The sequence below is a fragment of the Chelon labrosus genome (genome assembly GCF_963514085.1).
Source record: "Chelon labrosus genome assembly, chromosome: 4".
In the NCBI taxonomy this organism is placed as follows: Eukaryota; Metazoa; Chordata; class Actinopteri; order Mugiliformes; family Mugilidae; genus Chelon; species Chelon labrosus.
In genome coordinates, this window is record NC_140340.1 from 20,308,255 (window position 1) to 20,331,894 (window position 23,640).

General features: G+C 41.1%; 1 protein-coding gene across 5 annotated transcripts in view; it reads right to left on the bottom strand.

The window, feature by feature from the left end:
• Positions 1-5,530: 5,530 nt before the first annotated feature.
• Positions 5,531-23,640, bottom strand: part of LOC311487018 (plasma membrane calcium-transporting ATPase 1-like) — a 99,242-nt gene continuing 81,132 nt past the window's right edge. For 4 of the 5 annotated variants that reach the window (XM_084543101.1, XM_084543102.1, XM_084543104.1 and 1 more), the window contains 3 exons: positions 22,859-22,966; positions 21,370-21,552; positions 10,446-13,338 (listed from right to left, as the gene is read on the bottom strand). In XM_084543101.1, coding sequence (XP_084399227.1) covers positions 13,090-13,338; positions 21,370-21,552; positions 22,859-22,966 — 540 coding nt within the window. In that variant the 3' untranslated portion in view covers positions 10,446-13,089. Of the gene's footprint in view, positions 9,066-10,445; positions 13,339-21,369; positions 21,553-22,858; positions 22,967-23,640 lie in introns of those variants that run through there. The other variant, XR_014699015.1, reaches the window with a different exon arrangement.

Here is a 23,640-nt window from a genome sequence, read left to right on the forward strand (position 1 = left end):
ACAGCAGGAAGCAGACAGTCGTTGGGCTCCCGTCAAAACCTGATCCTCAAGCATAAAACTTTGACACCTGACTTGTTCATAACAGTCCTGTCCATTGCATCTGTATTCGTCTCCACGGCCAATTTTGGAGCACAGGTGACATGCTGGTTTCTCTACTTTGCCCCATGTGTGCAGGTTAGGACCCACTGTGTGCTGGGAAGGACCCACGGCCCATAATATGAACTGTATGTGTCTTCGTGTTTACTTTTAAACATTTTCTGTAATCCTGGTTTTCTTTGTGTTTCCTGTTTCTGTTTTTGAAAGTTTTGTGTCTTGCTTTAATTCCTGTGTTTTCCCTCCATCGATTGTTTGACTGGTTGCTCCGTCTGTGCTCCTCCCTCAGTAGTCTCACCTGTGTCTCATTAGTCCCAGTGTGTCTATATACACCGATCAGCATAACATTATGACCACCTTCCTAATATTGTGTAGGTCTCCCTTGTGCCTCCTTGTAACATCCACATGAATGCCAGGTCCAGACGTTTCCCAACAGAACATTGAATTGTCACGAGATGATCAATGATATTTCTCCTGTCAGCGGTTTTAATGTTGTGGCTGATCGGTGTACACTATAATTCCCACCTTCCCCTTTGTCCATTGTCCAGTCACTTCCTGAGTTACCTGTTTGTTTCCCAGTTGTTCATTCACCTGTTTTCCTACCCTGGATTTACTAGTTCCTGTTTCTGTTCAGCTCCTCATGGTTCCTTGTTTTCTGAGCTTTGTCTTGCTTCTGGTTTATTGGATTTCACCTTTTGTTGGTGTTATTGGATTCCCCTGCCTCTCTCTGCTGCGCTTTTTGTTTTCTTTAATTGTAAGTCTTCATGAAACTGAAAATGATTTCAACCAGTCCTTGGTTTCTTGAGCGCGTGTCCTTTGTTTGGTTCTCACCTCCTTGCTACACATTGTGACAGTATGAATATTAAATCCGTGGAAGATGACTTGTTTTGTGTCAAACAATGGATGAAAAAACGAAAAAGGAAAAAAAGGAAATCATAATCCACAGGCCCTCTGTGTAATAAAACATTGAAATTATCCTCGAATAGTGGTCACAATGAGCCACTGCAGAGACCTGTGGGACATCTGTATCTGTTATATTAAGACAGCAGGAAACACGCATGGCGCAGCAGCATATTGGGCAAATAGTTGCTATCTTGTTACTTGCTGTTGGTGAGTGTGACAGTGAAAGGGAATGACCGGCTCAGAAAGGGTTGACAAATGATGAATCGGATGAAAGTAGTGACGCAGAAATGGAGGATGCACTGATTTTGACAGTGCCGGAAAAGGGAAGAGATAAGAAAATAGAGCGACAGCCAACAAAACAGGAACAAATCGCTCTTTATTGAACTTCCACCTAACCCGGGATCGAACCGTCAACCCTGTGATCAGCAGACAACTCGCTCTATGACCTGAGACACAGCTTATATTCCATAATATCATCTTTGACTTTCAGGTGCTGCACCCTCAGGACCCGTCACATGTAAGAGCTGCCGTGTTCTGATCCAGATCTGATAAACCTGCACATCAATCATTATCTTCACAAGCGACATTTTGACAGAGTGAAGCAGAAAAATCTCAGCTGGGGACAAAAAAAATGAATGATGGCTCAGATTCCATTTAGCTGCTTCAGTCTATTGTGGTTCATTGAGTCTTTTTGTAAATGTTGTTTGTGGTGTCATACCTGTGATCCAATCTAAACATGCCGTGGCAACTGGACAAAAGTTAATCTGAACAGCTTCTTAAGGTGAGTATCTGGTCGTTAACAGACCCTAGTCATGTGGGTTTCAGGTAGAGACCACCTGCCACTGAAATACCATCAACCCATATTGATCGCCCCAGCCATCGCTAAAAAAACAATCCTCCTAAACTGGAAAGACAGAACGAAAGTCTTCAAGAAAACGCAATATGTCCATTGTCTCATCTTGATTTTTAGATATAATCAGAGATTAAGAGCAGGTGCTAATAGAAAAAATGGCTGTATCAGATACAGATGAATCACTGGCCTAAGGCACAAATTAAAACACTGAGGTGATTTGTTGGTAACACCTGCTCACCTGTGGTCTGTACATTGTTCAGCCTCCAGCTGTAAAGTCGTCTGTGTCCACATGGTGGCAGTGTTGTACTGAGCAGCAGAGAGGAAGTCACGGTTCATCATCTGAAACACAAGGACAATACAATCCATGATAAGCAGCACAGAATTTTTATTGCCCTATTAGTCTTTATTTTGATCATTTGACTCTTATTAATCTCCATATTTGTTAATTTGATAGGAGACTAAAAATTCTAACCACTGCATGTTCTAGATAGGTCTATAAATGGTTGGGAGACTTTTTTATTTTAGCTGTTTACCAAAATATATTGAAATTGAAGCTATACCATAAATAGGACTTTATGGACTCTCTTATCTGCAGAGCTGCTCGTCTGTGGTCCTGGCCTCTGCTCTTTCTCAGGAATTGATTATTGATAAAACTGCCACTACTGCTCAACCACCTGATTAAATGGTAGGCCATGTAAATAAGGATCGGTAGTTAATGTTTCATGACCTTCAAGGTTCTGATGCAAACTAAGATGAATGTAATTGTTTTAACCACAGGAACAATGTTAATGTTATTTTGCCTCCTTTTACACTAATGAACAGACAACACCAAAAATAAATGAAAACCCTGAGTGTTTATATTATTGTTATAGATAGATAGATAGATAGATAGATAGATAGATAGATAGATAGATAGATAGCTTCTTTATTAATCCCAAACTGGGAAATTTCTCAATTATTTCTAATTCATACCAGTTTGTGCATATTTTTAACATTAATTCCCTGTTTATCCAAAAAGCGCTTTTAAAAAAAGTGTGCTTGTAGAGTTTTTGAGAAGACAAGCCAGTTGCATTTTTTCCTTTTTGGATATACCATGACTTGGATGACTGAGAACCTTCACAGACTATTTACTTGTTTTAAACCTGATTTTTAGACACTTTGTAATATGGTTTATAAATTATTTTAGACAGTTCTGTGTTCTCAGAGACAAATAAATGTTTAGCAACATGACTTTCTTTCTATATGTCAAAACAATGTTTTCATGGTATTACTTTGACATTTTAAGCACCCACAGACAATTTAGTCACCGTCAGTCTTTAAATTTAGTTTTTTAGTTTCCCTGAAATAAAAGCGACTACAATGTGTTGTTGAAGTCAAACAGGTTTAGTGTTATCTTTAAGAAAACAGTGGTTTGAATTCACACATGTGTTTGGACATAAAAGTCATGGTTAGAAAAGTCATGTTGAGTGCCGTGCTGTGGAAGTGAACATATTTCTTACAGGCTAAATGGACATTAAGTTAATATCTAGTAGTTTAGCCATGCCTTGGCATTTTCTACATTAGGTTATCCTATTCTAGATGAAGACATTACACCGTTGTCACCACGTTGAACACAATATTCATTTGAACGAAACATTATTTGTCTGCGTGGGTTCTCTCCAGGTACTCCAGCTTCCTCCCACCGTCACGAGCATGTCTTTCCTCCCAAGACATGCTCGTGAGGTTCATAGGTGATTCTAAATTGGCCGTAGGTGTGAGTGTGGATGGTTGTCTGTCTCTCTGTGTTAGCCCTGTAATAGACTGGAGACCTGTCCAAGGTGTACCCCGCCTCTTGCCCAATAGCAGCTGGGATAGGCTCCAAGCATAAAATTTTAGGTTTGAAAAATGAAGCCCAAAAACTGCAGTTCTTCTAACAGAGGCTGTGAGTCTATTTCCATAGATGTCCATGATAAAATGCCAACTTTACAGCAAAAATAAACATGATTACCACCTGGTATAAAAATGGTTTTGACCTCCAAAGACAATTTCTCCATTCATGACAACTGTAAGAGGGAGAATCTTTATATTACTCACCTGTTTAAAGCTCAAAGCTTAAATAATTAGGGGCATGGCCTCTTTGAGTGACAGGTGAGTGTCCTCACATGTCGCTGGCTGCCTCTCAGTCCCGTTTTTTGAACTAGCCAGGAATTAGTAGGGAGTCAGACAGAGCCAAGATGGCGGCGCCCAAAGCCACTGCACTGAGCCTCAAAAACAGTTTGGGTGACGACATCTTTATAAACCGTCAGCGCTGGAATATCAACATCTGTCCAACAGCTATTAAGATGTTTCTCCATTATCATCCCTACAGTGTGCTATGTACAGAATATTATTACTCTTTGTCACACCTGTTGTTGAGTAGAAAGATCACAGCTGGGTCTCCATGGTAACGTGGTGATCTAGGATGTTTCCTTGTTTTGAATCTCTGCTGATTATCGGTTTCATTCCCTTCTTCATACATTTTATTAAAAAACACAAAAAGAAAGAGTTCTTCAGCTCATGACGTTACCTGTAATGTAATGTTTATAGGCAGTGGTAATTCTGACAGCTGTTTTTGATCAATTTTTGGTTTTCATCTTCACACGTAAAATGCTTTTTAGTCTTAGTTACATTTGAGTCATTTTTATCTTTCATAGTGTTAGTCATTGCATTTTTGTCAACTTTTAATTATTAGTCAAACTGCAGCTAACAAATAATAATAATTTGAATATTTTTCTCATTTCAGAGTAACTCTTTAATTTAATTAAGCTTATATATGTAAAAAACACTACTGAAACCATTAATGGTGTACACAGTTTGAAGCAAAATAACATTTACAAATCAATAAAACAATAAATTGAAGGCTTGCAACTTGAATAGTTTACTGTATTACTTTGTATTTGGACTTATACACAAGAAGGATTCATTCCAGGAACCACATTTATGGACAAGTTTAGTTCACTAAATACTGTGCACTGTTTAAATATGTGTCAGTAAAATGTTGGAAGGCAATAACTTCATGTAGTGCAAAACAGACAGCTGAAAAGTGATGCGCCTTCAAATGTCGTATTCTTTCCACCTAATTCGTTGTCGCGGGACTTGTGATTAGTTTTAGGCTACCATCAGCTGCCCGAGGTCAGATCAGATCCAATCTAACGATGGGAACGCGCATTTTGAAACGCAGTCAGTCTATTTCCTGTTGCCTTCTGACACTATTTCCTGTGTCCCACCCCCCTTCTCTCTTTCATTGGCAGTTAGCTAAACATGTTTGCAGTCAGGTCAGTAATCAGTTCAATATTTGGCTCAGAAAATTCAAACATGTTTGACTGACTGCGACTCAGGTCAGGTCGAGTCTGTTCCCCTCACACACTAACAGATTTTCTGGCGCAGACTTTGCCCCACTGGGAATCGTGGGTAAAATCTGGCAAAAAAAAACTGTCCTCAGCTTTAGTGACAGAAAAAAGGCAGTTGACAAATATCTTTCGTTATAGGACAAACCAGAAAGTGGTAACGTAAAGACACAAGAACCACAAACCGACACAGATTTATTTCAAATTCCAATGGCTTTATTTTATGTATATAGATTTGTATATATTTATATATATATTTATAATTATATATATTTATGTAACAACTTTTACTCAGTTGCTTGATTATCATCTTTTGTTCAGCGTAAAGTTCAAACGACATGACACTAAGACCAAGGCATTCCACATGATCATATCTTACAAAAGAGTAAAGAAAACAATGTGTGTGTGTGTGTGTGTGTGTGTGTGCGTGCGCGCGGCTGTCATACACCCACATATACACACATACATACATACATACATACATCAGTGTACAGGTGTGGCGGTTTTGTCTGTACAAAGAATTGAAACACAAAAAAAGCAGATAAAGACAGAGACGAGCAGACAGAGTGAGAGCGTGAGGGGGACCGGATGGAGGAGTCTGTTGCATAGATTGAAGCAAACAGGAGGAGGATGTCTGATGGAGATGGACAGGATGAGGGAGGGAAGGAGAAGGTGACACACACACACACACTGAGGAAACACACTTTCACCAGGCCAACACACAAACACACGCACAGAAACACACACATTCAGGGAAGCACAGGAAGTTTTATTTTGGCTCGAATACAAATCACCGCCGAGGCCCAGAATCTGCCAGACAGGACAGAAACACTGAGGTCACCTCCTCTGTACTGTAGCAGGGAACATCCTAACGTGCTACTGATGTTTAGCACATCATTATGTGGTAAAGACTTAACCCGATGACAGGTTTGGATGGAAATCTGGAGCCTCATCGTCATAAATCTCTGTCCACAGATGTCAAATTCACGGTGACACTAAAAGAAAAGTCAGATGATCCTCCAAGTCATCGAGATTCTTCCTCTGTGAATTATAAATAGTTGTGCCAAATTTCATAGCAATAATCAAACATCTTTTCTAATATTTAAGCCTGGATCAATGCTGCGTTCACGTCAGCAGGGATCAATGAAAAAAAGGATTTTATAGCTATTTTTTTCAGGTTTAACTAAGAGGTTTTACAAGGATGATATCTGGTACTTTTACACCTACTGGATAAATGTGACCTTGTTTAGGCCTTAAATAAATAAAGGGTTTATATCTTCAAGCTGGAGGAATAAGGTAATAAGAGAAAAGACAGAAGCTGAAAAGTTAATTAGGACCCAAATCTACATGAAAGACAGACATTGCGACCTCAGAGCTTCTTTAATCCTGTCAGCGATGCTGCTCTCAGATTTCACGCGTCATGCTCTTAAACATGACAACTCAGACATTCGTTTCCACTTTGATGCTGAACTTCAACGCTGTCACATTATCTGACCTCGGAAGTCATAAAAACCCCCAAAAACTGTGTCTGAACTGTCAAATAAATGTCAATGAGAATGAGTGTCCATGCACACGTAATATTAGTGGAGATACATGAAGATGAGTTATGACAAAAATGAGACATTTGTGTGAATAAAATGTGAACGAGTGCAGACTTTAAATCCTGTTTATTATCATCGGAATAAACTATTCGATTCTTCTCCTTTGTCTTTGTGTCTAGTCAGAGATAGGATGAAGTATTTAGCCTCGCTTAGCACAAACACAGGAAGTAGGCGGAAACTGACTGTAAACATGTTGTTTTTGGCGTCTTCGTGCCGCTTCAGACTTTTAAACACTAAGCGAGAAACTCCAGGGTTGACATTTTTAATTAGTTTATGGCAGTGATAGTATTAAATGTCAGTGCAACAGATTGTTGAATTTCTCTTAATGTACTCTACGATATCTTAAATAAAGTCCTCCTCAACCCTTCCACCTGGAGCTTGTTGTGTTCGTTGTGTTGGTTATAAAAACATGAATGATGCCACTGGATGCAATTTTGTTGTTTTGTTCTCTGTAATGAACTTGTTACTACATTTGATTTTATATTCTCAAATGTGAGAATTTCTTTGTCACGGATGAAGGTAAACAGTATTCATGGGCACTGAACTGATTTTTAATGAATTATAACAAACATTTTTAGAAGACAAAACTTCAAAGATTAAAAGAAAAGTCAGATTAATCCATTCTTTAGTTGCAGCAACAAGTTTTCAGATTGAAATCTCAAAATTTACTTAAAGTGATTTATCAGTGGTGAGATACACTGATGGGACAAACATTGGACAGGTGAGCAACAAACTCCGTCGCCCTCCTTTTTCTCCAGCAAAGAAGAATCAGGAGGACGACGGATCCATGGATGTGATCGGTGGGATGAAGACCTGCAGAGCAGAACTCTACCTGAACCACATGCTGAATGTCTGAGGCCTGATAACTGTCTCCTTCCTCCTCCTCCTCCTCCTCATCCCCTCACTGCACAAGATGAGCGGACGATGAGTTCAGAGAAGTCTGTAAATCAGAGTGTTTGTGGCGTAAGGGTAGAAAAACGGAGGCGGATGAGATCAGTCAGTCGTTTAGTTTTCAGGAAAAAATGAAGATGGAAACAAAAAGAAGAGTCTTCATCTTTCATCAGTCCAACCATCAGACGTCACACAGTGTTCATTTCCTCAGTGTGTTTCACCTCACAGTGCAAATACGTGTGTGTGTGTGTGTTTATGCGCGTGTGATGTGTTTAGGGGTCGTGTGTGTTTGAGATTCATTTGGAAAACAAGTCAACATTTGGGATGTTTCATTCCATACTAAAACATGCAGAACACAGAACATTGAACACATATACCGAACAGTTAGTTTATCCAAATGCAGTTTCTCTGTTTTTTTCTCGTTTTGTTTTTTTTCTATATATGTCTCTTTTCGTACAGAGTGGCTTTAGGCTACACAGAACACGACGGAACCAATCGCACCAGGTTGGACATATTGCTTTAAACCACCAAATTTTGTATATATGTCATGCATGCCACATAGATGATATTATGTTTATACAAAAATAACACCAACGCCTATAACTGTGTATCATAGTAATTACAGAAAAAAACTTTTTCAGTCTTTTTTGCAATGAAGTTCAACTGAGAAACCACATATATCTACGTATTTATATCTAATATGTGTATATATATGCCAGACAGAAATATATAGACATAATATATAAATATATAGATATATATGTTAAGTGGTTATGACTTTTCCAACTTTTCCAGTTTGCTTGTCTGATTTGTGAATTGTTGAAGTGAAGGTTCTCTGAAGAACCCCTTAAAATCCAAAGACAGGAAGCTGTTCTGAGAAAGGCTTTGCTCTGAAGAGGAAGCAACGCAGTCAGAATGCAACAGTGGCTGGATAAGAAGCGAGTTCCTTCTCCATACTGAAGTCCTCATGGGAAAACAACGGTGGCAAACTGAGATCTCACATATTCCAGAAAAACAAAACAATGAACGTTGTTGTTGGAGAACTGAATCCAAGTGAAGACTTTCAGTCCGCTGACTGTTTCGTCTGTGACGTGGCTGAAAGCAGAAGCACAAAACCGGTCGCAGCGTCTGCACTGAGCACCTGGCATGAGACGTGAGGGCAACCAGTCCAACCAGTCCAACACTTGACCGCCACAAGCACGAGGAGGGGGTGCAGTCTTATCCAGGTGGTAGGGAGGGAAGACGGGGTGTCACGTGAACAAACTTGTGCAGAAGTATTGCAAAGTGAAAACGACTTTGGCAGAACACTCTTAAAGCTTTGCTGGGTGATGATTGGCTGATTGCCCCCTCTCCCACTTCCTGTCAACGACACAGACACTTCATTCACTTACTATATGACAATATTTACATCGCACTGATGGCAGGAGCGCAGGTAATGAACAGTCGGACAAAACAAAGAGGAAACGTGCCATCGTTTGGAAGGTGTGTCTCATTTACGACCAGAGGAAGTGACGTTGCGGCGCTTTAACAGTCCTGCTCTCTTCCGAAGCAGTTTATAAATGAACATGACTTCTACAGCAAGAGCCGTGTCCCATCACAGACCCCGCCTCCTTCAAAGTTTGACATTAACGAGCAAAACAAAAACTAAAATTAGACCACAAAAACTGTCGTCCAAAGCCGGGTCTAGACTTTTATGCAGCCCTAATATGTGCCTTTAAATGACTGACCTTTAAATGTATATAAAAGTTATCTTTAAATGCTGAAGTTACAACAAATAAAAAAGAGAGGAGCTCAAAGAAAGAGTTTTTTGTTCGAAGGCCCAATTCATTTTTAAGTGGGACACAAGTCAACTCGGGTTCAAATTGAATTCAGTCTGTTGGTCGACACTGGGCCCGACCTTAAGTGACCACGGCCATTTCAAGGAGGCGGAGCCTGAAGCGGGACACAGCTGCGACCCTCTTTTAAAGCCGTCAGCTCCGACACCTGCCGGCTCGGAAGCGGCATCGACCCACTCATTCAAAGAAACCAGTCGTTGTAGCTTCAAAGTACAGAAAACAAACAAACCCAGAGTTCGGATAAACAATTATACACTCCTGTTTAATGTTCAGTTAGCTGTATCCATGTTGCATTTGCTGAACTCTAGTGGAGTCGGATAAATGCGAAAAATCACATAGCGTGTAGTGTGTCACAACATTTTAGATAAAGTGATTATACTCATGTAAAAGGGGGGCTGATGAGGCTAGATTGTTGAGATTCCAATTGAGCGGCCAACAGGAAGTAAACAAGTCACTGCAGGTTTCTGAGCCCTAACATCAGGTGACCAAGACGACACACGTGGCATAAATATTTAGAGAGCTGTAAAAAGACAGAGTCCACGGTAGATTCATCTCATTCATGTACTGTACTGTCACCAAACTCTTCAGCCTATACATATATATTCATATATCTCCAAAATATTAAAAAGTACTTAATATAAAAATACAGAAGAATTGTAAAAAAAGAGTAAAACATTGAATTTTATATGAAAACCATGCAAGAAAGATTCCCCATTTAGTTAAATAGTAACTCTAAGATTCAGGAAAGCAAGGGAATGAAAAGGGAAGTGGTCGGACGAGAGAAGCGCAGGCGAACTGCCACCGACTCGCTTTTCATGTAAACATTGTAGAGGTCCTTTAAACTTGGTTCGGCAGTGACGACTGAAGATTTTCTCCTTGCTTTTTGGTCGTGTTTGGAGTAAAGGGCCGGGTAGTGGGGTGGGGGGTCGGGGGGAGAAAGTCCAAAGGAAACCTCAAGAACAATGAGATAAAAAACAATACAGACAACCTATAAAATATGGCTCTGAGTTACATAGAAAAAGCTCATCAGAGGGGAAGGAAGAACCTAGTCATGACCAAGAAGTTGGAAATATGGCAGTAGTAGCACATTACGTCAATAACGTGTTCGTAGATAGGTTGATGGCTGCTAGTCGGGCTAAGAGGGGTTTAGACGCAACGCTGCTTCTGATCTAGTTCTGATTCTGATTGGAGGACGATTCCTTCGTCTTTTAAGACTGCGGACGACGTCAAGCAGCAGGGACACAGTGGATTTAACTCAACGGGCCGACTGGTGACATCGTCAGTCTCCCATGAACCTCAGCGTGGCCGCCACACCGACGCCTGTCAATCAAACACGTCAGAGAGGAGGAGGGAGATGACGACGACGAAAACAAACACCTTCTCCGCCGCTGACCGTGTGACGTCACTGACAGCTGATTTAGTTTAATAAAGTCTGACAAACGAGGGGACGAACACATCAGAAGCGGTACTAAGATTTGTCTTCAACACAGGCAGACGGTCCAGGTGCTCGTCAAAGCTACATACACTTCCTGTCTGGTCAAATGAACTTAAACTGACTCAATCAATACGACTGTCGTTCTGTTTTAATGTTTGTTCGAGCTCAGTTTTAGAGTCTGTGGGAAAGCAAAGCGTCTGTGAAGATTCTCACAATCTACATCAAAGCTAAAACGAAGGCAACTGGACCTGTTTTGAGTTTTCTTGAAGAACTTTCACCACTCAATCAAATGGCTTCATTAGATTCTCAAACTTAGAAAACTACACTGAGGCAAAAGGTTGTGTACACGAGATGAAATAATAAACGTACAGGGATTAAATTAATAAGTAGAGAAACTAGACCATTGCTTCATTTTGAGTTAAAGGTGACAATAACGCTCTGTGCATCACACCTCCACGTGGGCTGAGATGGACGTCATGTCTGGGGAGAAAACAAGGGAAAGGGCTGAACTTCATTCTGAAGAGACAAAAGTGTGGATGAGTATTGTCTGTGATGGCTGAACGTTCAAATACTGCGTGGAAAAGCCTGTAAATACTAAAGGGTCTTTGTGACATAACTCTTATCAGCGTTATTTATCCTTGAGAAGAACACAGAGTGGGAATTTTAAGAGGGGAGTGTGTAAAGCCTTGAAGGAAATAAAAACTAATAAATTAGTGAGTGAGTGACACTGTGGGGGACGAGCAGTGGAAAAACAAGCTGCGTCCTCTATTGTCATTGGTCCTCTAATCGTTCATTGTATGCTACGGCCTCATTTTACCAGTGGTACCTGTGTTGTGACAACAGCTAGAAAGGCTCTGTTGTCTGACTCTAGCGAACCTGACTCGTGGCTCCACGTCTTTGTAGCCTCATCGTTATATATGTAACCGTGAGCAACGTCCATAGCTGAGTATTGGTGAGTCAGTTCTGTCCTCCTGTGGTGACACAATGTCCAGTCTTACAGACAGGAAGTTCATGGAGCTCTGAACAAGACGCTGCTGCAGACTAACAAACATGTTTGTCGAAACAGAATCCCAAATATTCATTCCTAAGTTATCATGCGACTCAACACGAATGAAAGAAAACATGCATCCTACTAGAGGGGGGAGGGACCATGAACCGCACTTTCCTATTTCCTACCGACACAGTGGATGTTCTGGGGGGAGGGGGCAGAGAGAACCAGAACCCTGACTGGATGAGATGAGGTCAGGCCCCCGCCGAGGCCTCTCTGGACGCCGCCATGTTGGGTATTTTTTGGGTAGTAAACATTTTCTATCCTTCCACATGCAACACAGCAGCTAAAGAAAAACCAACACATACAGACACGATAAAGGGAAGAACATTTTTTTTTTAACAGCTGAACCTTGAAGACTGTAGTGTCACACTCACAAGACATTCTCAGGAGTTTGAATCAACAATAAAATGAACATTCGTTAAAGGTTTTTAGAACAAACAAATGGTCACCATCTAAAAACGAAAATAAAAAAAAGGAAAGAAAAGAAAAAAGGTTACATTTTTGCATTTGCCTAAAAATCTTCTGAACATCACACCCGGCTTATAGCTGTGTAGAAGAGCGAAGCGTATGTACATCAGAATCACTGCACTCTTTGAAAAGTTCGGTGCTGTTTTTTGAGGACGCAGGAATGAAGCGTATACACAACACAACATGCTGCTGCGAGTCCCGCAAAGATTGAACCCAACAAAGTTTGAAAGCTTTTCAAAAAGGAACGTCAAGTAAAAAAAATACATGAATGTACTGGGACAGGCCTTCCACTGTGGAGACTCTGGACTCCACCCTCTACTGATTTTCGTGTGGCGGTGGTGGTGGTAGTGGTGGAGGTATGAACTTACAGGCAGAACGACACCACAGTCAGGATGAGAAACACAACGTGGCAGGATGACTGAGGGTGGGTGAGGGGAAGACGATGTGAAGCATGTGTCTGCAGAATGAGGGGATGAGCAGAGTCATACTTTCCCTCCTCGTTGTGACAGTTCGGTTGGTGGAGTGACAGATGATGCTGATGAAGAGGAGGGAGGAGGACGAGGAGGAGGAGGAGGAGGAGGAGGAAGGAGGAGCTCAGATGGATGACTCGTTGCCGTGAGGGACGGCGCTAGGTGGCTCTCCTCCTCCCTTGGCCCCAGACGAGGAGCTGGGGAGGGTTTCAATCTCGTCTCCGGTCTCCTCGATGGTGGGGATGCGAGCCTCCTCCTCCTCGGACAAGGGCACAAACTCGGGATGGGCCATGAAACTGTGGATGGAGCTACGGGACTCTGGGCTCTCCAGCCCCTCATACAGGGAGCTACGGAACGCATTCACCACCTTAATCTGAAACAAAGAAAAGAAAACCGACGTCAGAGGATGAGCAGGTCAACAGGTCTCAACTTTTATGACGGTGTGATGTCAAACAGGCAGCGGGGGCTGATGGGACACATGGAGGTCGTGCGTCTGAATCTGGGTAGGGAGATGAACAACGACAAAACACAACATCAACTAATGACACAAACAAAAAAAGAAGCTGAATGAGAAAAATATCCACAAAACTTAAAAGGTAAAAAATAAAAGGTCAACACAATGTTGGAGGCAGCGAGGGCAAAATGATTTACCAACAGGCGGCTGAAGGTGGCGGGGCATCCAATCACACGCACACACACAGCTTATCTGTAGTGAGACCATGTCATATTGATTTTATATTTATAATTTCACATTTTAATATTGAGTCAAATACACTAAATGTATGCGGACACCTGAGCTAAGGTCAAGCATCTCTTTAAAAGGATGGGATTAAATCTGCTGGAACAGCCTCCACTCTTGTTTCCAGATGTTGAACCTGGATTTGCTCCTGTTCAGAGGTCGGCTGATGTCGGGCATGCTTCCTGGCTCACAGTCACAGAGGTGTTGGTTGGATTTTCACAGAACAAACTAAGCAAACATTTTTTCCACAATCTGTTGATAGATTGATAGACAGATAGACAGATAGATGTGGCCCTGTAAGAGAATTTCCCTTCACAGACCACGACTACACCTAAAGATAGTCTGTCGTCCAACCTGTCATCCAACAGATTTTCTAGACGTCTTAAAATGCATTTTAACAAAAACAACATTTGTCTGCCTTAAAGATGATGATGTTCCAACGGTTTAAAAGGTCAGTCTGTCTGAACGACTCCTCAGTCCCCAGAGGGAACATGAATCCTCAAAAATGTGACTGAGCAGCCGGTTCCCCTCGACACAAAGAACAGGCACTGAGCAGGTGGGCTGGGAACTGAACCTCAGCAGTTTTTAGTACAATCAGAAATACATCTGTCAAGTTTGTTCTTTCATCAGACAGGCCCTCGCTTACATTAAAGATGTTTTATACTGTAAGATTCTTGTACTATTGACTGTGGAGGACTAGAGAAACCATGTGACATATATTCATTCATTCATCTTCTGTAACCGCTTATTCCTGTGAAGGGTCTGCTGGACTCGTGACATATATGTCCTTTTTTTGTTGCAGTCAGAAAAAAAGGCAGATTCAATTTTGACTTATCAATAACTTAGTATGAATTTCAATTTATTGTGTAAGCCAACAGACCTGCTGTGGACCTTGGATTTAGAGAGTATGATTCAACCTGACATAAAGGTCCAGCCTTCAGGCACAGACTATGAATACAGATAAAAAATGCTTTTCGGTCCAGATTTAAATGAGTATCAAAGTCAAGTTCATCATCTTCATATTCTATTTCAAGGGTGTAAATTCACAGTTTTTTCACACTGTGACCTCTGGGGTTCATATGTGTCGAGGCCCCGCTTTCCAACTCAGCCATGACAGTGTCAGCAATCATACCGGAAAATTTTTAATAGTACTCGACCCCAGTAAACAACACACACACACACACACACACTTGGGAAAAACAACAACCGCGTGCACACTGTTCAGTATTTATCATCACATTTAGAGCTCGAATCATTTTGTCCTCTAGCTGCTCTCTTTGCTGTGCGATGAATCCACAGAGGCTGCAGCTGATCACACTGATTTATACACACCAACAGACACTCTTCATTATAATTAATAACCCTGCAGTTCAAAGCTCTCTATTACTGAACCACAGGAGAGCTGCAGGCTGAGCACTGGAGCTTGGAGCATACATGCAACCATCACACACACACACACACACACAGCTCACAAGTTAAAAAGCTCTTGGCTGTTAAACCATGAGAGACTTGCTGAGCCTGACAGATTTAACCCTGCTCAGGATTAACCCATAAAATTATCTTCGTGACCAGCCTGTCGCCTCAGAGAAAAGGAAAGAAAAATAAATAAATAACAACAACAAAGAAAATAGGACAGGGGATTTTTTTTCCCTCCTCGCTATCACGAATGAGAAGGATTCACAGCCTCTTTTTCTTCTCGTGGCCAAGTGCAGCAACAGCTGTTATCTGTGCCTGACTCGTCAGGCAGCAAGTCTCATCAGGGTTAATAGATGTTAAGAGTTTAAAGCTCCACAACATGCAGAAGGAGAAGCAGAAGGCTGAGAGGGAATTTATGGAAGGCATTAAAAAAAAGAAAGATTAAGACAAAGAAACAGCTACAGCAGAGGAAGTTGAAGGAGGAAACACATGGAAACAGAGCTGGAGATGGATGTCTGCAAGTTCTCCTAATACTTTCTGATGGTGGCATATGCAGCAGTCATTTCTAAAACAGCTGTGGTTGCATTTGTGTCAGAGAGTGATATGTTTGAATCTTGGATAGAGCTTGAAAGATGTATTTTCCAAAATATAGAACAATTTTTTTAACTATCTCGTCCATTCATTTGTCTGTACCTCATATCTAACCATCTCTTTAGTATTTATAGTTCTGTACTTGTAGCTTTCCTGCTGAGATTTCAGAGCTTTGTTCTTTTTCGTCTTAATTACTGCAAATGTAAACTGAGAATTTTCTGCTGCTTCACTTTAAAAGCTTACCACCAGAAAACCTCTGGGAGGCTTTTATTGTAAAGAGATTAGAAGAGCTTTGTTAGTGGTGCTACTATAAAAAAATTTTTTGGCAACACACTGTATGTGTTGCTCAGTTTTAAATGCTGCCAGAAATGTCTTTTCTTGCAACTCACAGAATTATAAAAATAAGAAGTAGGTCGCAACGTTAGACGGTGGGCAACAGTTTAACTTCATTTTGCTTTTCCATTCAGCTATGTTCGTGAGCACGCTCTAACTACACTTCCTGTTTCAATATTAAGTTCAGATTAGATGAGGACACGCAGACACATGCTAATGACAGAGGAAGCGTGAGGCCATGCAACATTCAGTGTTTCGTGCAGTTCAAACAGAGAAAAAGAGTCCAGCCCAGTGAAGCGTGGTGTTAGCTGGCCTCCAGTCACCGACTCACTGCCTGCAGTGGAGGAGGAAGCAGCAGCAGGGGGCGGGGCCCCAGCCGAGTTGGTGAGAGAGGAGGAGGAGCTAAGCCCTACGTGGGTGGGGCTAGAGAGAGTTTTGGCGGCAGTGGCGTCATTGTGTTGGCTGACGACAGACGGCTGGCGGCGCAGGGCACCAGGCACCGCCGCCTGGCCCGTCTGGAAGGTATAGACCACATCCATCTGAAGGAAGATCAGCCACAACAGACTGTTAGACAGCAGAGACAGAGCAAGAAGACAGGACAGGAGACAGGAAAAGACTTCGGAAAGGTTAGAGAGAGTTTTAAGGCTGTTTGATTGTTTAGGTTTTGAAAACCAGTGATAAGATTATTTCATTCAGACAGACAGGAGAGATATTTCAAGTACAGTCACAAAGATGAGCAGATCTGGATAGTTTATGGTGTTAGATCGAGAAAACAGAAAACGATGACAACGATAATCTGTTAGATGCTTGGCTCTACACAGATAACGTTTGGTTAAGTATTGTGTCTCTCCAACTAGAATTAAACAACATTTATTTTTGGCCATGAAGAAGTCATTTAACAGAGCAAAGCCAAAACTGTCTCCACTAAAGCAGTATCTCTATAATGTCTAAGAATGTGGTTTTCGCAACAGAAATGATTCTCAGTCTGTTTCTCATATTACGCTGTGATCTGTATCTGGATAAATTATAAGGATAATGATATGAAACCACAGATATCATTGACCTTCGTATAAGTGTTCTCATTAGCTCCACTGAGCCACCTTCATGATTAGATCTTAATATGCAGATTATTCATACAGTAAGGAGGCAACCAGAGGAGAAACCTGCCAGAACAAGAGCTGTCCGTTATGTGACCCTGGATTAATGAGGAAGCACCTGCGGCTTGAGATATTCACCATATTTCAGCTTGTAAGGATGGTTTTATTCTAGACTCAAGCAAAACTGTAAAAGCATCATCTAATTAAATCTAACTGTAATGACTTCTTTTGTATCTACACCTGCATAAATGTGACAGTTACACATCAGATACAGTTAAGGTTATTCTAAGGTGATACCAAGACAATGTATCAGCATTTATATTGAAACTTTGAGAAATTAAGTATTGAAATGATTTCTAGAGTCCAGGTTTTGACATTTCAGGAGACATCATTAGCTTTTGATCTGACCGATAGAAGGACACAGGAACATTAAGATATTAAGAGTGACTGCTGTTAAGTGTTTCATGCACACCTTACAGCATTTACTAAATGAAAATTTGTTTTTAAATGGAGCACAACCCCAGTGGAATAACCTTCACAGCATTAATCTGTGTTACAGCAGAAAGAAAATCTTGAAGACACGCAAGAACATGAAAAATAAATAAAGGAAAGGAGGAAGAGGGCAATCGGGACGGAGGAGAGAAGTCTGAGAGAGAGCAGCGTGAAGAACGAAAGCTGCCATTCAGTCAGTGACAAAACATTAAAGTCCATAAGAAGCTCTGATAGAACGAGGGGATGAAGGCAAAACTGGAACAATGAAGAAAGGACTTTTGAATCGGCCTGGCAGCACTTTGAGAGACGGAGCAGAAACAGGAAAAGAGGAGAAATGTGTCATTCGGAGAGACTGATAAAGTTTCAGCAGCGAGGTGCTCCTTGTACCAATTATTCCCCCACTGTGTTTGACTGTTGAGGCGTTGAGCAGCACAACGCTGCCCACCAGGATTAGAGAGGAGGAGGACAGGAAGAGGAGCGTGGAGAGATAAGAACCTAATTAGCTTGCAGCCTTTCGTTGCCTCCCCCTCCATTCCCTCATCCTCCCATCCCAGGAGGACGACAGACTGATATTACAGATACACAGTCATAAAGAGAGCTTCCTCTTGTCTCCACAGCACGAACAGGACAAGAGCTTTGTTTCTGTGTCTTCTAAAATGACATCCTCCTCTCAGTGACTTCAAGAGAACCAGGTGAAGGTTATTATCAAACGCCATACACTTCCTTCCATTTGTACCTGCTCTGAGCCATTTGTGGTCAGCAGAAACAAGATATATCATAAAACTTTAAGTTGCTTTGGTGAACAGTTTCTTCTTTACATTATTCCATTATTGTTCATTTTGGCTTAGCTCTGACTGATATCTGATCTTTTAGCCACTAAATGTTTTACTGTGTCTCTCTCTTCTCTATGAAAGGCGCTACAGAGCGATGAAAGCTCGCACCTCCGGACTCAATAAATATATACATACATGTCTATTCCTGGTGCTTTGACCTATTTATCGCTGTCAAGTTGTCGTTGAGTGTTGTTTTTTTATATACTGTGTCACTGTTATCTGCACCTTATTGATTTGTGTTTTTATACTGTCTTCTTTTGCTCTTACACAAAACCACAGAGGAGATGACTTTAACTCTCCTTGTACTGTGTGCAAGGATAATAAAGACGTTCTAATTCTGATCTGTCTGGTGCTGAGCAGATTGTGCACTATTTTTTTCTTTTCATGACTGCAACTGAAAACAACAACAAAACTTAAAACTCACTAAAAATCTATGTGAAGCTGAGGGGAGCTGCTGACTCCTCTGGTATATCTGATAAGCTCATCATTATGAGCCGTGACATTATTATAATAAAATGTTAGAGCAGACTATAGCCCTCGACTGATCAAATTTGACCCGGAGGACAATAGGATTGCTAAGGACATAATTCACCATATTCTATGGTTTGGTAACTATTCTATGAACACTGTTAAACAGACAGTGACTCTCCGTGTTGCAAAAAACAGCCCCTTCAAGACAGAGGTTTGTTTTACTGGAAGAAGGTAGCAAGTGTTGTTTTCAGACTTATTGTTAGCGTATGGCTCTAAAGGACACACTGTGAAAAAATAAATTGTCAGAATTTGCTTTCTTGCAATGTTTAGAGTCAATTTACATGAATAAATTATAAAATTATAAAAAAAGTAAGTTATCAGTTCATTTCTCGGCATTAAAAGTTGGCAAAATATCAAAATGTCAGAATATCCTGACCAGGGAACACCTAGTGACTGCCATAACAACCAGTACCTCACTAAAATCTATTACTTTATATTGTTTTATTTTTGTCTATATCATTGTAAACTATTTCTCTATACTGCCATATATCTTCTTATACTGCCTTACTTTTGCTTATATTTTCTTTTCTTTGCCTTTTAATGAGAACACTGTGTATGATTGTGTATGTAACAAACGTCTGAGTGAGAACAAATGCACCTACAGAGGTAAAATATTAGCTATTGCTAATTTAGACGTGTTTGCCCTCTGGCTACAAGAACTACAAGTTAGTCCACTGTTGAGGATAAAACATCTGACCTCTCAGAGTGTGTGTTTTGTGTGTGGGAGCAGACCCACTGGCTACTGGTACTGTAGGTAGGTGTTAGCATCGAAGCTAATGAAGCCCATAGGGAGTGAATGGGACTGCCTGTGGACATGCTAGTGCTCAGCAAGTGTTGATCTGTCCACATGCAGACACACAGCCAAGTCACAAACTATGAGAGACTGGTGAAGGCACAATCTAAGGTAGAATTATAAATGTAATGTAGCAGTTTGTCAGTCTGAGCCATTACACTACAAGAAGAAGGTGTATTATAATGTGACCAGTCATCATCTATCCACATTAATATTAAGAATTTATCTTAAATACTAACTGTAGCTACTAGAAAAGCAGACGCCTAATTTATAGAGGACTATATTACAAAGTTGGAATAGTACAAAGTTCAAAGTTTTTTTATGTAACTATATAAAACACATGATGTTGATGATTTCTCTTATATGTACTGATCCGACTCATTCATGGTCTCTCAGAACTTGTTCTAAATCCTGTTTTCCAATATGTTTTCAATTTTCTGTTTTCACTCAGGTTTATTGCATAAAAACACACACTAAATAAGAACCCTTAGTGACAGAGTGACTGATGAGTTTACTGACTAATGAAAATATCCAATAAGCTTTTCGCTGCGCGCTGGTTGCCGTCTTTAATTTCTGTGTTTTAATGGAGTGGTTCTGTACTGAAGCTTTGCAGCAGAGTGTGAAATTAACTGGACAACAGCTGCAGCGTGTTAAGTCTTTATTTTTTTTCCTTCACACATGCTGCAGCGTTCATCCATTAACTCAAACACGTGACTGAATGTGGAGACACAAACAACTAACCTGTTCATCATGTGCTGAGACGGTAAACGTTTAACGTTTAACTTTGATATCAATCCGAACTGAATTTTAAATATGAGAGTGTGTTGGGTCCAGTCAGAGTCTAAGCAGCTTCTTCTAGAAATATTAAAGAGTTAAATCGGGTTCAGAAGATAGTCCACAGCAGTACCCTCTAATCCAAAATACAGCCTGTTAAATAAACTCAAAGCAACCACAACACAAAATGTGTGGACATACAGTATGTCTAAAATATGAAGGTCACAGTGTGACTGGTCACGTATTAGTACCACTGACGGTAAGCTGAGGCTCGTCCTTCTCTCTCCTTCTGTCACTTTAACAGCATCAGCCGACAAATATTGTACTTTGAAGTAGTTTTCAGTCGGTCTTGTGAACAACTGCCTTATATGACATGCTATTTGTGCGTCACCAGTTTTATTTTCTTTGCAGATGCCTGAAGTGTCACAGAGACAAAGGGATTAACTATGAGTGATTCTAAACTAGAGATTTAATAAGGCATTCGTTGGATTAACGTCTCAGCTGGGACAGTGTGCGACAGCTGATTCTGCTCTTGGTTCTGTTCCAGCCTTTGTACCACAGGACCATCAATGAGGAGTTGAATAGAAAAGTTAGTGTTTCTTTTCAGGAATTAATTTAACAGCTTCAGAGGTTTAAACAGAAATTCACTGACATGATAATTTACCACAAACAATAAATTAACCTTAACAGTAATAGCAACTACTATGACCATCATACGTGTGGTAATTTGACCTCACAGCAAAGCAAATTTAGTGATAACAACAGACTGGTGTTCAGATGTCATGGTGAACCTCAGCATTCGTACCTGCGTCTGGATGCGGTTCAGACCTCTGAACCAAAGGATCTGGCCTCTCCTCAGCTCCATCTCAGCATGGTCGATCTCGTCTGCGCCTTCTGTCATCTCCTCCTCGTGGATCTCCTCCTTTGTGCTGCCGTGGCCCGCCTCCTTCAGGAACTTCAGGTGGTGAGTGGGGATGGCTGAGATCAGCTGAGGTTGAGAGGAAACGGAGGAAACACATCAACCCACTGATTCATGCTGAACATCAGTTCACTGGCTGTGTTTATTTGTCCAGTGTCTTGCAATACTTAACCCAGACTGAGTTTGTGTTACAGTGGTGTCACTGAAGTTTGAAAGATGCAAGTGTATAAGACAGGTGTTTAGGATAAAAGATGCTTTTCATTTGTATAATGTAAAGCGTAGGACAGCATAACTTTACCTCTGCCTTACAGACTTCCTTGATTGATCTCATTTGAATAAACAGATTCATAAAACTACTGACCAGCAATAATCAGCATCAAGTTTTGTCTGAGTTTCAAGGGAGATTTGACAACTTACTTTCTAATAAAATAATTTTAGCTTTAACTACATTGCAAACGAATCAGTTTAATTATTAATTAAAGTTTTTAATTGTAAAACATGTATTGCTACAGGCTCAGTAGGTAGGTAGTAGCTCAGTCCTTGGAAAATGACCCACATGCCGATGTGTCCTTGAGCACTGGCGTAGGGAATGTGTGTGTGCTTGTGTGAACAAATAGGTATAGGTGTCATTGTGACTGTAAGGCACTCTGAGTACCAACAGTTAGAAAAGCTACACATAAATACAAGACTATTTAAAAGTTTAAAAAGCAAACATTCTTAAAACTGATACAACACTGAAAGTTAAAAGTCAATTTACTTCTAATACATATGTCATAATATCACATGTACTGGATTAGAGGCGACCCACACACACCCCTCCTCCTACAGCAGCTGCATTTGAGCTTTTTATATCTCTGTCACCTTCCTCTCCCCCTCTCTCCTTCTGGTATAAAAAAAGACATTTTATCTGTGAAATAAATCATAGACCTCAGATCAGCCTGTTTCTGTCAGCATCTTTCAGTCTTCCTGTTCTCAGTCTGTGCCCTCCAACTGAACCCAACAGTCTTCTTACACCTCAACTTTTCTGTTTAACGTATGTTCTCAAATCCCGTGTGTGTGTGTGTGTGTGTGTGTGTGTGTGTGTGTGTGTGTGTGTGTGTGGGCGTGCGTGCGTGTGCTAACAGGATCATACATGTGATGGTGAGTGTGTCCACAGAGGGACTGGCACGCTGGGTTTGTTTTCCCTCCGAGCTCGTAAACAGAAGTCGCACTGCTTTCATGTGCTGAGCTCATTACCATGGCGATGGTAGTGATGGCAACGCTGCAGCAGTGCAAGTGTGACAGGCAACAGTTTGCTGCCACAAACCTCGTGCATCCACCTCTTAACACTGTTTATTCTCAGGACTCTGGTTGGTGTGTTTGGTTGTTTCCTCACCTGTCCCCACAGCAGCTCTCCCACACCGATGAAGACACACCACAGCCACTGGTCGATGGTCAGGGCTGTGCAGGAGAATGGTTTCCCTCCGAACTGAACAATGACGATCTGAGGAGGAAAAAGAACATACAGCACATCTTAGCAGTGTGATGATACAGTCTTGAGGGATTAGTCTGGTAACACTTCATTTTCTGTTCTGGTCAACAACTCCAACAAAAAGACCCAACGATTTTCGCAACAAGAAGTGTCTGTTTATCCACCACCTGATACATCTTTGAGTCAGTTTATTCTGACTCACTACAAATCCTAATGTATATTAATCTGCAGCTGAAATTAGTCTTTCTTCTGTTTGAGAAATAGTAGCACTAATAGTAAATAGTAAGCTTTATTTATGTAGTGTGTTATGTCCAAGGCTAATCTCTCTAAGTTTTCTCTAATCTCTCTAAGTTTTCAGGTGATCAGAGGCTCCTCCTCATCGTTTCCCTCCTGATCTCTGGCACCTGTTTGGAGGCCTTTAAGAGTTCTGGGTAGCTCCACCCACACTCTCTCTCTCTCGCACTGCAGCTTGGGCCTGCTGCAATACCACCAGGCTCCACCTTTTGTCTTCATTGCGATCCTTGGTTTTGACTTTTGGCTACAATAAAAGTTACTTTGGCTGCATTGGAGGTTCTTTGTCACCTGTGTTGCTTCGCAAGAGCCGGGGTCGTAACAAGTGTTATTAAAGACAGTAGGAACCAATGGGCTTGAGGCTGATGTCCACATGCGAGCCATGGAGGACGCGT